The sequence below is a fragment of the Sinocyclocheilus grahami genome, unplaced genomic scaffold (assembly GCF_001515645.1).
Source record: "Sinocyclocheilus grahami isolate Dianchi unplaced genomic scaffold, SAMN03320097.WGS_v1.1 scaffold688.1, whole genome shotgun sequence".
Classification (NCBI taxonomy): Eukaryota; Metazoa; Chordata; class Actinopteri; order Cypriniformes; family Cyprinidae; genus Sinocyclocheilus; species Sinocyclocheilus grahami.
The window spans coordinates 660,791-675,741 of NW_015505867.1; the positions used below are offsets into that span (position 1 = coordinate 660,791).

At 36.6% G+C, this 14,951-nt stretch overlaps 1 protein-coding gene across 1 annotated transcript in view; it reads right to left on the bottom strand.

The window, feature by feature from the left end:
* Positions 1-14,951, bottom strand: part of LOC107559512 (collagen alpha-2(IV) chain-like) — an 85,720-nt gene that overhangs the window by 13,306 nt on the left and 57,463 nt on the right. The window contains exons 5-20 of the mRNA XM_016243372.1: positions 11,450-11,584; positions 10,700-10,744; positions 10,292-10,408; positions 10,042-10,110; positions 9,825-9,860; positions 9,661-9,714; positions 6,378-6,413; positions 6,241-6,282; positions 6,080-6,148; positions 5,926-5,970; positions 5,552-5,605; positions 5,388-5,423; positions 5,236-5,280; positions 5,088-5,139; positions 4,140-4,250; positions 141-287 (exon numbers count right to left, since the gene is read on the bottom strand). Of these exons, the coding sequence (XP_016098858.1) occupies positions 141-287; positions 4,140-4,250; positions 5,088-5,139; positions 5,236-5,280; positions 5,388-5,423; positions 5,552-5,605; positions 5,926-5,970; positions 6,080-6,148; positions 6,241-6,282; positions 6,378-6,413; positions 9,661-9,714; positions 9,825-9,860; positions 10,042-10,110; positions 10,292-10,408; positions 10,700-10,744; positions 11,450-11,584 (1,093 nt within the window). The remainder of the gene's footprint in view (positions 1-140; positions 288-4,139; positions 4,251-5,087; positions 5,140-5,235; positions 5,281-5,387; positions 5,424-5,551; positions 5,606-5,925; positions 5,971-6,079; positions 6,149-6,240; positions 6,283-6,377; positions 6,414-9,660; positions 9,715-9,824; positions 9,861-10,041; positions 10,111-10,291; positions 10,409-10,699; positions 10,745-11,449; positions 11,585-14,951) is intronic.

The window sequence follows — 14,951 nt, forward strand, 5'->3', positions numbered from 1 at the left end:
TTTTTTGCCCCACTGTATATATATATATATATATATATATATATATATATATATATATATATATATATATACACAATGCTTTGTTAGCATGATATTTAGTCATGGCACCAGGTTTCGTTCTGGTTTGAAAATTCACCTACATGATCCCTTGGGTCCGGGAGGTCCTTGAAATCCAGGAAGCCCATCAGGGCCAGGTGGCCCAGGATGAATGGCAGGATTACCAGGTTCTCCAGCATCACCTTTGGCTCCCTTTGGTCCATGTGGTCCCTCTGGACCCCACAAATCCACTGTGGATCAGAGAAACAATAATATCAGTGACAGAGTTTGGTTAAAGTAATGTCTAAGCCCATATGTATTTGAAAATAGTGTTGAATAGTTCACTCAGAAATTATTTTATTATGATTTTATTTTTAATGCCAATCCCAAATTACTTTCTTTCTTCTGTAGATGAACAAAATAACTGTCAAGCAGGCTTTGTGTGACATGTCACCTATTGTGATACAGCAAGTTTGACTACTCTTTGAATCAGTGTTTTCAAGATACTAGAATTTCTAACTCTGATATAATAATAACTTAAAGACATCAATATCCAATACCATTTTCAATACACTTTTGGAGTTATAACAGAGCGACAAATTGCAGCTGTTACTGGTGTATCGTTACTGTGGAAAATGAGTACTGAAGTCACTTCAAATATTCAAAATAAATATGTATTGAAAAATCTATATTTTTGACAAAAGTGTGAATCAAATTGAGAGATTTGACAGAGGGCAACATTTTTCAGTGTATACTATTTACCTGTTTCAAGATACTAGAATTTCTAACTCTGATATAATAATAACTTAAAGACATCAATATCCAATACCATTTTCAATACACTTTTGGAGTTATAACAGAGCGACAAATTGCAGCTGTTACTGGTGTATCGTTACTGTGGAAAATGAGTACTGAAGTCACTTCAAATATTCAGAATAAATATGTATTGAAAAATCTATATTTTTGACAAAAGTGTGAATCAAATTGAGAGATTTGACAGAGGGCAACATTTTTCAGTGTATACTATTTACCTGTTTAGAAACAAGGTATCAGGAGAGTATATAATTGGTTAGTACACCGCGGCAGCCCTTGTGTGAAGACCAAAGAGTGTAAAGACCAGCGACTCTACCTGCGCGACTCCACTAAGCAAGGACACAGACAAGGCACTTAAGTATTGCTTTTTCCCCCTTTTTTTACAGCTTGTTCTCATCTGCTTGTTTTAGTCAATTGTACTCACTATGTGCTTTCAAATCTCTACTATTACTACAAACACTCGTAAATTACGCTGTGTACATGGGAGGCAGCGCAATCCTTACAATCTGTGTACTGTCCCCATGTCCTCTACTACTTTTTTCTCTATTCCAATTGGTCTCTGGAATCAAATTGAGAGATTTGACAGAGGGCAACATTTTTCAGTGTATACTATTTACCTGTTAGAAACAAGGTATCAGGAGAGTATATAATTGGTTAGTACACCGCGGCAGCCCTTGTGTGAAGACCAAAGAGTGTAAAGACCAGCGACTCTACCTGCGCGACTCCACTAAGCAAGGACACAGACAAGGCACTTAAGTATTGCTTTTTCCCCCTTTTTTTACAGCTTGTTCTCATCTGCTTGTTTTAGTCAATTGTACTCACTATGTGCTTTCAAATCTCTACTATTACTACAAACACTCGTAAATTACGCTGTGTACATGGGAGGTAGCGCAATCCTTACAATCTGTGTACTGTCCCCATGTCCTCTACTACTTTTTTCTCTATTCCAATTGGTCTCTGGAACTGCCAGTCTGCTGTAAACAAAGCAGACGTTATTTCATCTATTGCTACTCATTCAAGTCTTAACCTCATGGCCCTAACTGAGGCCTGGATCAAACCTGAGGACACTGCCGCTCCTGCAGTCCTCTCCACTAGTTTCACTTTTTCCCAAACCCCTCGCCTGATCAGGAGGGGTGGAGGTACTGGTCTGCTAATCTCAAATGAATGGAAATTCGATCCTTTACCACCTCTAACTGGTAACAGTTCTTTTGAATCACACACAATTACTATTACCCACCCTGTTAAAATCCACTTTGTAGTTGTTTATCATCCCCCAGGTCAACTGGGTAACTTCTTCAACAACCATCAGTGGCCAATTCTCCACACCACAAACTGACAAATACATGATAACAAAAAATACACAATCCCTCTCCTCCTTCTCTCCAGGCAGACGTTTCCAAACGTATTATTTCCAATCATTCTACTACCTGTTCGCTTGATCCAATCCACACTCACCTCCTTCAGGCCACTTCTTCTTCAGTGATACCTGTGCTCACTCACATTATCAACACCTCTCTTCACACTGATGCATTTCCCCCAGCAGGCTCAGGTAACCCCACTGCTTAAGAAACCCTCTTTAAATCCAGCACTTTTAGAAAACTATAGACCGGTATCCCTTCTTCCATTCATTACAAAGACACTTGAGCGAGTTGTGTTCAACCAGCTCTCTAAGTTTCTCACACAGAACAACCTCATGGACAACAACCAATCTGGCTTCAAAAGTGGCCACTCAACTGAGACTGCCCTGCTCTCGGTTACTGAAGCCCTGAGACTGGCAAGAGCAGCTTTTAAATCCTCAGTACTCATCTTGCTGGATCTCTCTGCTGCTTTTGGCACGGTTAACCACCAGATCCTCCTGTCTACCCTCATGAAGATGGGTATTTCAGGAACCGCACTCCAGTGGTTCAAGTCTTACCTCTCATGTAGGTCCTTCAGGATGTCTTGGAGGGGTGAGGTTTCTTAGTCACAACTTCTTGCTACTGGGGCTCCTCAGGGTTCAGTGCTTGGAACACTTCTCTTCTCCATCTACATGTCATCATTAGGATCTGTCATTCATAAACATGGCTCTTCCTATCACTGCTATGCTGATTACACACAACTCTACGTCTCATTCCAACCAGATGATCCAACAGTAGCTGTGCGCATTGCAGCCTGTCTGACAGACATTTCTGGCTGGACGAAGGACCATCACCTTCAACTCAACATTACAAAGACAGAACTGCTCGTGGTCTCAGCAAACCCAGCACTTCATCACAACTTCTCTATACAGCTAGGTTTGTCAACCATAACTCTTTCCAGGGCAGCTAGGAACCTTGGAATTGTGATTGATGATCAGTTAACCTTCACAGATCATTGCTACAACGGCCCAATACTGCAGATCTGTCTTATACAACATTAGGAAGATTAGACCCTTCCTATCAGAGCAGGCCACACAACTCCTTGTCCAAGCTCTTGTTCTCTCCAGACTGGACTATTTTAATGCTCTCTTGGCGGGCCTTCTGGCATGTATTATTAAGCCTCTGCCACTGATCCAGAAGGCAGTAGCGAGATTGGTCTTCAACGAGCCAAAGAAAGCCCATGTCACACCTCTCTTCATCAGTTCACACTGGCTTCCAAGAGCAACTCGCATCAAATTCAAGGTACTGATGTTTGCCTACAAGACAACCACTGGCTCTGCACCAATATAACTCGCTAGTTCAGACTTATGCACCCTCCAGAAGTTTGCATTCTGCAAGTGAACAATGCCTCGTGGTGCCATTCCGAAGAACAAAATCACTCTCATTGACCTTTTCTTGGACTGTTCCCAGCTGGTGGAATGACCTGCCTATCTCAATTCGAGCAGCTGAGTCTTTAGCCATTTTCCAAAAAACGTCTAAAATGTTTTTTTTTCGTCAGCACTTGACCAATGACCTGTAGCACTTACCTATTCTATTCTATTCTATTCTATCTGTTATTTCTAATTTAATAAAATAAAATAAAAAAAACTATTTTATGTGCACTGTGCTAGACTGAGACACTTGTATACTGTTGCCCTCTTGTTGGTCTGATTGCTTCTAAGGTTCTCCTAAATTGCAAGTCACTTTGGATAAAAGAGTCTACTAAATGATTAAGAGTAAATGTTAATGTAAATTTTGGGTTATTTTTATCTCACAACTGAATGATATCCAAGCAATTTAATTGAATGCAAAGCATGGCAAAGAGCAGCATTACTTGTCAAAACTTCTCCTTGAAGACACCAACATGAGGGTGAATAAATAATAAAAGAATTTCCATTTTAGATTGAAAAATACCTGGTTGTTGTTCAGAGGGAGGGGGGCCTGGGGGACCCGGCAGTCCTTTCGTACCCTTAGGACCATACTCTCCAATTGGCCCACGCTCTCCCGGAGGTCCTGGAGGACCCACTATATAAGCAAGAGAAACAGACAGAAGCAAAGAAAGAAACATTTCAAGAAAGTATTGGGAAACTGGATTGTATGTTGAAAGTCAGATTAGGACTATTAAAACAGCAGATATTAAGTAAGGCATAATGTACATCCAGCCTGTTGTTATCGCAGAATAACCCCCGACAGGGTGATCAGGACCCCAACGCGAAGCGTAGGATGTACATTATCCCGCTTATTACACAGCTACTTGCCACAAAAGTAAATAATTAGACACTAAATATTGATTTGAGTTGAAATATTTGAATGCAGAGCTTCAGTGAAGACAGTAGTTGCGAGCAAGCGGTAAGTTCAAACTAGACGGATATTTAAGGAATACGGTGCAGTCACACCACTTATTACACAACATTTCACCACATAAATAATTATGGCTATAAAAGATTTAAGACATTGATTTAAGATGAAAATGTTTTAAAATCTTACCAGTTTGTTAGTTATCTTATAATCCATTACAGTGTGCAAAACAATCATTGCAAAATGGCAGCAGCTGCTTTTGTATCAAACAAGAGAGCAAGTCCGAGATACCAGGATGACATAATTAAATAATTGTACACAATTTTGAATCGATTTTTTATATTTTATTAGCTAAACAAACACAAATCTTCCACCATGAAAAAACTGTTCCTAGCAAGAGTATAGCACGGACTTCAGTTACCCAGATGAGCCTGTTGTCAGCTTTTAACGGTTGTTGTCGAGGGATAACATACCTCTGAATGTTGTGACTGACCAATCAGAATCAAGTATTCCACAGAGCCGTGTAATAAACAGCTATAATCTTAAGCGCATTATTTTTAGTACCTCCAGTATCTTCAAAAGGACCAATCAGCTCTCCAGGTTCTCCTCTATCTCCCTGTTGAATGATATGCATTTAGGTCATACAATTTTGATGCAGATTGAATGGTAAGGTATGACAAGAAATAGCACTAAACCAGAAATGTATTTATACCTTGCGACCATAATTTCCTGGGAAACCTGGTAGTCCAATGTCACCCTGTAGGAAAGGAGAGAGATTTTAAGAAATCCACAAAAAATTAAGAAGCCCACAAAAAACTTCACAAAAGTCAATGCACTGTTGGGAAAATGATCAAAATGATGTACCCTAGGTCCTGGAAAGCCATTTAGTCCTGGGTTTCCCTGTAATTAATAAGAATTGGTTAAATATTTTAGACAAAAATGTTGAATACGTGTACATATCCAAAAAAAGTACAGATCAGACTTTGCATAGGGTTAATATAGAGATTTCAACTCCTAATCAATCATACCCGTTGTCCTGGAAACCCTGACACACCAGTCTCTCCTTTGGTAGATAAATATCCCTGAAATAATAATAATAAAAAATTATCAAGATGCTGCCAATGTCACTGTAGGTTCACTCGGTGGCGACCTTGCCAGCTATTTTGAAGTCACTCTTATCTACTTGAATGAGGAAAGACCATCTGCAAAATTCAGGATTACATTACAATAATATATTTTATATGACCAATAAAATCAGACAACAATTATGTGAAAAAGCATTTCCATCAATCACACTAAACATTATATCACACTCAATCAAAAAGGAATTTGGCTTTTTTAAGGCAGGGTTTTCATTCCAAAAAATAATTTTTGTGTTCAAAAAAGCTCAAATACCACCCACCAAATCTCCTGGTTCTCCTTTATAACCTTTCAAGCCTTTTTCACCCTGTTAAAACAAATGAAAGACACATGAAAGAAAAATGATAGTACAGAGATCATTTGCTCCACTGAGATAAAATATTTGTAATATTTTCATGAACTAATTTTCTTCTTGCCTGCCATTCTGAAGGGACTGGACGGGTTTGTGAGTAAGGTCCTGGAAGGCCCGGCTCTCCATTCTCCCCCTGTGGTGAGGATATAAAATCCATATGGGTTAACAGTGCAGATAATAGGTCATAATATTAGTCTGACATAAGACACTAAATATTTGTCTCACCAGTTCTCCTTTGAGTCCTTTTAACATTTTAGTGTTTTCACCCTGTACAGAGACAACACATTAACATCAAATGGAAGATGTTTATTTACTAAAGTGATGTAAAGCGGACACACTAGAATATGCTAGTGTTTTACTACCTTTTGTCCTTTAACACCTTTAATGCCAGTAGAACCCTAAAGAAAGATAAAACAGTAAGAAGAAGTGATGGTCGATTTGGAAGAAAAAAAACAAGCAGTACTTATATTATAACTAGGGTTGTCATGATTATAACTTGGGCTGTCTAACAATTAAAACTTTTAAACTAATTAATTATATGATGTGCCGATTAATAAATAAAATTAATTGCTAATTAAAGGGACAGTTCAGCCAAAAATTAAAATGTGATGTTTATCTGCTTACCCCCAGGGCATCCAAGATGTAGGTGACTTTGTTTCTTCAGTAGAACACAAACGGAGATTTTTAACTCAAACCGTTGCAGTCTGTCAGTCATATAATGTCAGTGGATGGGAATCACAGCTCTGAGAGTTAAAAAAAAACATACACAAACAAAACCAAATTAAACCCTGCAGCTCGTGATGATACATTGATGTGTAAAGGCACGAAACGATCTCTCAAATGGACCATTGAAACTCTATCTACAATCTCAATTAGGAGTGTCAATGGTCCATTTGAGAGATAGGTGGCGGTAATGCACTTATAAGTCTGCGATCCGCCGTAAAGCAAGAAGAAGAAGAAGACACGTCACGCGCCGGCTAACCCTACGCATCAATGTATCGTCAAGAGCCACAAGGTTTAATTTGGTTTTGTTTGTGTATGTTTTTTTTGACTCTTAAAGCCGTGATTCCCATCCACTGACATTATATGATATTGTAAATGTTGCATGATGTAATATAACGTTATGATATATATATATTGAGTTAAAAATCTTCATTTGTGTTCTACTGAAGAAACAAAGTCACCTACATCTTGGATGCCCGGGGGTAAGCAGATAAACATCAAATTTAAATTTTTGGGTGAACTATCCCTTTAATTGCACATCAATTTAGGCTAAATTAAATTACCCCCCAAAAGTTAATTTAAAGTCATTATTGTGTTAAATGAGAGAAAAGAAAAAAACACTGAATAGACATTACAAAAAGTAGCTTTAGAAACAAATATATCAAATGTATCATATGTCATAACATTGTTTTCATATGCTTCATTTGAATTGGTGTTTAGGTATAATTACACAGACTGTTTAGAGGTGTCATGAATGCATTTACACTGCAAGTAGAATTGCATAAATAATGCTATGAGATTTATTACAATAGCTGATTCATTCAGAAAAAAGCAAGAGAGTGTCTTTATGAATGGATCCCTGATTCATTGGCTCACTTAATTTGTTCAAAGGCACAACAGTTACGTTGCGACTTTTTTTGCAACTTTATTGGCGAAATTGAGCAAAAGCAGATTGACATATTGTCTTTAAAATGTTACACAATATTAACTTCTTTTTTATTTAAATGTTGTATAAAATCAATGTCACTTTCAAATGTGCAGATATTCAGTAAAAAAACAGCACTCTTGATCCTTGTGTGTTAAATGTGTTAATTTCTTCCATAATTAATCACACCAAGGGCTGGGTGATATGACTAATCAATAATTATCACGATAAATATCAAATCTTCATTTCTTTCCATCTGTTTAAAGGCAGATTTCTCCTCCAGAGTGAAAGTTGTAGAAATCATATTTTTTTTTAAATCATGAAAAAGGTTTGTGCTCCCTGATTTTGATGGTACGGTGCAGATGTAAATGTTCATAAACAAACAAAAACAGTAACCTCTGTACAAATTGTAAAAACCTCATTTTTATATTCTGACAGTTCGAGATAGGACTCTACTTTTATTAACATTAACAATTGGTCATCTATAGTATCAAACAATTAGATCACGATAATCAAAGGAAAAACCACACATAGCACCTCACCACCATGATAGAATGTATCTATGGTATAATTACACAGACTGTTTAGAGGTGTCATGAATGCATTTACACTGCAAGTAGAATTGCATAAATAATGCTATGAGATTTATTACAATAGCTGATTCATTCAGAAAAAAGCAAGAGAGTGTCTTTATGAATGGATCCCTGATTCATTGGCTCACTTAATTTGTTCAAAGGCACAACAGTTACGTTGCGACTTTTTTTGCAACTTTATTGGCGAAATTGAGCAAAAGCAGATTGACATATTGTCTTTAAAATGTTACACAATATTAACTTCTTTTTTATTTAAATGTTGTATAAAATCAATGTCACTTTCAAATGTGCAGATATTCAGTAAAAAAACAGCACTCTTGATCCTTGTGTGTTAAATGTGTTAATTTCTTCCATAATTAATCACACCAAGGGCTGGGTGATATGACTAATCAATAATTATCACAATAAATATCAAATCTTCATTTCTTTCCATCTGTTTAAAGGCAGATTTCTCCTCCAGAGTGAAAGTTGTAGAAATCATATTTTTTTTAAATCATGAAAAAGGTTTGTGCTCCCTGATTTTGATGGTACGGTGCAGATGTAAATGTTCATAAACAAACAAAAACAGTAACCTCTGTACAAATTGTAACAACCTCATTTTTATATTCTGACCGTTCGAGATAGGACTCTACTTTTATTAACATTAACAATTGGTCATCTATAGTATCAAACAATTAGATCACGATAATCAAAGGAAAAACCACACATAGCACCTCACCACCATGATAGAATGTATCTATATGGTTTTTATGGTATTTGTATGAAAACAGTAGCCTAAATAAATACATTTAGTATAAATACAAATGCACAAATGCTATAGCTTAATATCAACCATTACTCCTGTAATACATTTAATACATGTCTACATTAATAATATAATAAAATTCCATATGTATATCCCACATTTCCGCCACAATATATCATGGTGCAGTTAGCATTAATACAGTAAATCCATGGAAAAGCCTTCTAACAGGATTGTTCATGGCACAATATTTATCATGTTTGTCAGCGCTGTTTCATCTGGCTTTAAACTAAAAATCACTGAGACATTTGAGTTCTTCGCTGAATTCAAGCACTTCTCGATGGATCTCACAGCGCTGGTCACGTGACTGAGACGAGTCAACTCGTCTCCTTGTGCTGCGCTGCCGTTTGAGCCGAGCTGATAATTGGTTTGTGTGGTGCCATTAACGCAGTTTCATTACACTTTTGGTGCATACACATTATATCAAACATTTATCGAACATGTGTTATCGTTTTATCAAGGGCGAATATATTTTGATAATTATTGTTATCATTTTATCGCCCAGCCCTAATCACACCAAATTAACATTTTACATAGACAGCCCTAATTATAACAGTACTTTTATTATAACAGTAATTTTATTGTGCGTGTGACTAACTCACCCAAGGACCTTGAAATCCTGGCAGTCCTCTGTACCCTGGGTTACCAGTTGGTCCCTGTAAGAGTGAAATTTAATGTTTTAGAAAACACTTTTTCTCCTTCACCTTTTCATCCCTGATGGGTCAGTTTCTGTTATCACAAGACAACTGATAAAAGTCAAACTTACAATAAATCCTGGAAAACCTGGTGGTCCTGGATCTCCCTATAATACGTCAGAGAATAATGATGCATTTTTATTTAATTATACCGTATGCATTTATGTAATCTTAATTTATAGTGAATGTATACATAATAAAGGTTTAAGGTAAACTTCTGGATCAACCAAAATATTGCTTCTGGTTTCTGGTATTGTATCCTCTGGTGAAACTTCTAGTTCCTCTTACCCTGAATCTTTCCATATAAACCCACATCTCCAAAGGGTCACCCTTCTCCCCCTTCATTCCTGGCCGACCCTACAGAATATTAAAGTTGCAGACAGACAAGTACACAGAGACAAAGTGATTGAAAATGAGTGTGTGAGAAAATAAAAGCAGTATGGGTTAGATGGGCTATGTATGAATTATACATAGATCCCGTGTAATGTCTCAATAATTTACTATGTGACACATAAATAAAATAAATTAACTCTCATACTGATATTCCAGGTTCGCCATTGAGTCCTGGAATGCCTGGCGTTCCTGATTCTCCCCGGGTTCCATTACAACCGTCAGCTCCTGGTTTTCCACGAGGCCCAGACGGCCCAGGATGGCCCTGATGAGAGGTCAGAAACAAAGATTTGACCAGCATATTCTGTTTTACCTACGGTGAGCCATATTGGGTGAATCCAAAACTAAGGAAAGGTATTTATGGTATTTGAACTATATTACTGGATGGAAGACTTGTCTATTCTCATTGATTAGGTTTAATAAATGTAAATATTCATTGAACATTGGTGTCTTTGATCATATTTCTGTTGTTGCCATTTTGTAAAACTCTGCTGTATGTTGTGCCTAATGACAGCCTTAAACATAATACTGTGGATATAAACAAAAGAATACTTACCGGAACACCATCTGCTCCATTAAACCCTGGAACACCTTCCATTCCCTAAAGAAAGCCGCAAACACATTAGCATTTCATCTCATCTGATGTAAAATTTTACTCTTTAACCCACTCTCAGATCTACTCTTCAGTTTGTTTAAAAGAGAATGATAAAGTACAATGAGGCTCAATATGGCTAAATGTATAAGAGTCATGTATAATGTCATAGATACATTGTATTTATTATTTCTTTTACTGAAATATTTAAACTTTTGCGGCTAGACCTTACAAGACCCTCAGACCGAATCTAATCAAATACAGCACATGGTATAATCTAATCAAAACTAAGAATGTAAAGTGAAAATTACCATGTTATTCTCATAACACTATTTCTATCAAATGCGCGGTTATGAATATACTAATGTATATTGTAAAAATACAATATACATTGTATAATTATCACATAATTATTTATACTGATTAGCCTTAGAAAACCTACTATGTTTTTCTTTCAAACTTATTGGAGGTCATTTATTTTGTGTGGATATATTCATTCATTCAATATTCATTCATTTTACCGTGGTGAATAAGCAGAGGGTAACAGCTACTTCACGACCAATTAAACATTTCATTGCAACTGCCATTAGGAGGCGAAAAGCGTCAGTCATACATGAATGCTGCAGATAATGAAAAGGCTTAAACTCCATCTAAACCTATTGATCTAAGTTCTTACATAACTGCAGAAGTGGAGATCAGGACAGAGAGACTCACCACACTTCCTTTTGGACCCATAAGGCCTCCTCTGCCACGGTCTCCCTTCTCTCCTTTAGGGCCCTGGAGACCAGGGTCTCCCGGTCGCCCATTAGGGCCTGTGGGACCTTGGAGACCAAGAGGTCCAGGCAATCCCTGTAGTTCACATACAGAAATGTACAAATTAGTTTAAATGACATGCCGATTTGAATAAGATAAAAGTTGGTGCATTTACAGTCAGCAATCATCAGGTTTTAAAACATAAATTACACAAGTTACATCATAATACACATGCGTCAAACAGAGTTTAGCGCCAACCAGCCCCAACACACCTGCCTGGAAGTTTCTAGTAATCCCGAAGACTTTGATTAGCTGGTTCAGATGCATTTAATTAAAATTGGAGTTAAACTCTGCAAGACAGTGGCCCTCCAGGAACTGAATTTGACCCCCCCTGTAGCATACAGTAATGTGGACACCCCTATAACTGTAGGTTGACATTTACACTTATACACCACAAAGAAAAGCAGCTCACTGAGTGATCATAGATTGTCATTGATTTTTATCAAAAGCATTACCTATTTATTTAATTGTTTTATGTATGTATGTATGCATGCATGCATGCATGCATTTTTTTATATTTATTTATTAAGAATTAATTAAGTGTAACAAGTGAAACATAATATAACGTTACTGTACTATTAACTAAAACATTAGCAGAAATGTCACCTGCTCATTATTTTTAGTAAAGATAAAGGTGAATTATTATAACAGTGAACTGCATTGTGAAGTGCACTGAAATATTAAACCTGCGATGCAATGTTAATAAACGGACATAATAAACTCTGAAAGTTTATATCAATTCACTTACCAAAAACATTTATTATGTCAACCATTGACTGGTTTATGACTGTAAACGACTGATTATAAAACATATATTTTCTATGTATGGCATGGCTAGCTACCATACTTCTCTTGATTTTCCTTCAGGATACATCATGCAACATTTGCATTTGTTGTATGCATGCAACACCTGGGATAACCTACTACATGTGTTGCATAATGCAGTTGATTCACCTACTTTTTAATAGTATGCAGTATACAGTGTACACTGCACACTTCTGAGTAGGCACTAAACTGGTATAATTTCATTTAGAACATAATCCAGCCATTATTGTACATTTCAAAACATAACCACTAGATGGCAAACTCTGTTAACAGTTTGCGCCATCCAGTGCTCTTACCACCGAATTGCATATATATTTGAACTGTATAAATTGTGAAGTAAACCTGCTGAGTTTTTTTAGGTTGAAATATGTTGTTCATTGACTTGATCTGAACTCATTCATTAGCCGAAACATACATCAGTCAAACATCTGCCCGATGCACACCTTACATCTTCTAACCATTATACAAAAAAGTCCTATGTACAAGCTGTACTTTAATAGTGATATTAGATGTGTGTTTGGATTCTGCACTCTTATCTAACAATCTTACATTTTGGGAGACACATTGAAACAAAGTATGTTTCAGAAGAATGACGTAAATGTTTTCCGATTTCTGTTTCCACAGACAGAACTTTATCCACACTTAATGGAGTGGAAACAGTGAGTGTTTTTTGAGTGACATTTAATTATGATTCATTATGTATAAGGTTTATATGCCAACTCTGAGAAACACGTGTAACGCAAGCCATTTATAACAGAGGAACTGAAGAGCTTTCAAAAAGTGTTGGGGACAAATCCAGCCTTGGCAAAACATGGCTGGGACATGTCCCACCTCCACCTGTTCATCCATAAATTACACCTATTCTGACAGATACAGAGTAGAGGTCCGAAAGCGATTTACTAAAAACAAAATAGGTGCCAGATTACAGCCAAGAACAAAACTTGTAGTTTTAGGTTTATATGAAGAGGGTCCTCATCAGTCAAACAGAGGTGAACCATGTGCGTGAGGTGTTTTGTGGCTCTGGAAGTCAAGTACTTTGACCTTTGACCTCACAGATAAGGTTCTGACTACTGTTTAAGCTGAGCTAGTGTGAAGCTGTTTACTGAATATTATAATACAGCCTGTCCTTCAAATAGTAAATGAAACCGTGCTGCATTATTCCACAGTAAAAAGGATTCTGTCTGTGTGTGCCTTACACTGTTGTACTGTATATAGTTACAATTGGTCAAGAGGATACATTCATGACTTAGCTGAATATATAGTGTGAGAACTGAATTTGTATTTATGAAACAAATCTGTCTGACATTGTAACAGTAAGGTTGGTGTGGGGGCACTTTGTTAAAATGCAGTTGATATTTCCCATGGTAGAAAAAAAAACAATAAGTGGTTCTAGAAACATATAAGACATCTCAGGAAATTAGACATAATATATTACCAAAATTCATAGTTTCTTTAAAACTCAAGGGAGCTTGTACTTATTTTAACAATGCCTAAAACTTGGTATTCCAGCACTTCCTGTGTCTGTTTGCCTCTTTAAGAAGAATCGCTTTATGTATTCCCCAATTGTAAGTCGCTTTGGATAAAAGAGTTTGCAAAATGAGTAAATGTAAATGTAAATGTATTACCATGGAAATGGGGCATGATGAATGTCTCAATTTCATGGAAAAAGAACATAACTGATAAAACAACTAAAATAGATATTGTTGAATGTCTATTGAGCCTAACATTACAACACTGGCATTACTGGTTAATTTCTAGTTTTTTTTATTGCAAATTTAACATGCACTCTTAAAAATAAAGGTTCTTTACAACTTGGTATTCCAGCACTTCCTGTGTCTGTTTGCCTCTTTAAGAAGAATCGCTTTATGTATTCCCCAATTGTAAGTCGCTTTGGATAAAAGAGTTTGCAAAATGAGTAAATGTAAATGTAAATGTATTACCATGGAAATGGGGCATGATGAATGTCTCAATTTCATGGAAAAAGAACATAACTGATAAAACAACTAAAATAGATATTGTTGAATGTCTATTGAGCCTAACATTACAACACTGGCATTACTGGTTAATTTCTAGTTTTTTTTATTGCAAATTTAACATGCACTCTTAAAAATAAAGGTTCTTTACTGGCATCTATGGTTCCATGGAGACCCTTTAACATCCATGGAACCTCAGTTGCACGACAGGTACTCTATAATGGAAACAGGCTCTTTAGAAAATGTTCTTCACATTAAGAACGATTTTTTTGGGGAAGCCAAAATGCTTCTTTTTCTTGATGATAGTGTTCACCAGCATGATTTGAGAGCATACTGAACGCCTAACTGTCTGTCTGGGTCACATGATGAATGTCACAAATTTGAATATTTCTCAAACAATATACTACAAGTCACTATAGAGTCATGGAGAAGGCCATAGTGATTTAAGCTGCTCTTTATTTAGCAGTTGTATTATCCAGCAAATCTCCCACATGTAACCTTGCCCCTTCTGCCAAATATATTATGTACATTCCCAAAATATAGCAAATAGATGGCCCATTAAATATGACTTGCCCTCTACTTAAAGTCTATAGTTTTTGACATGT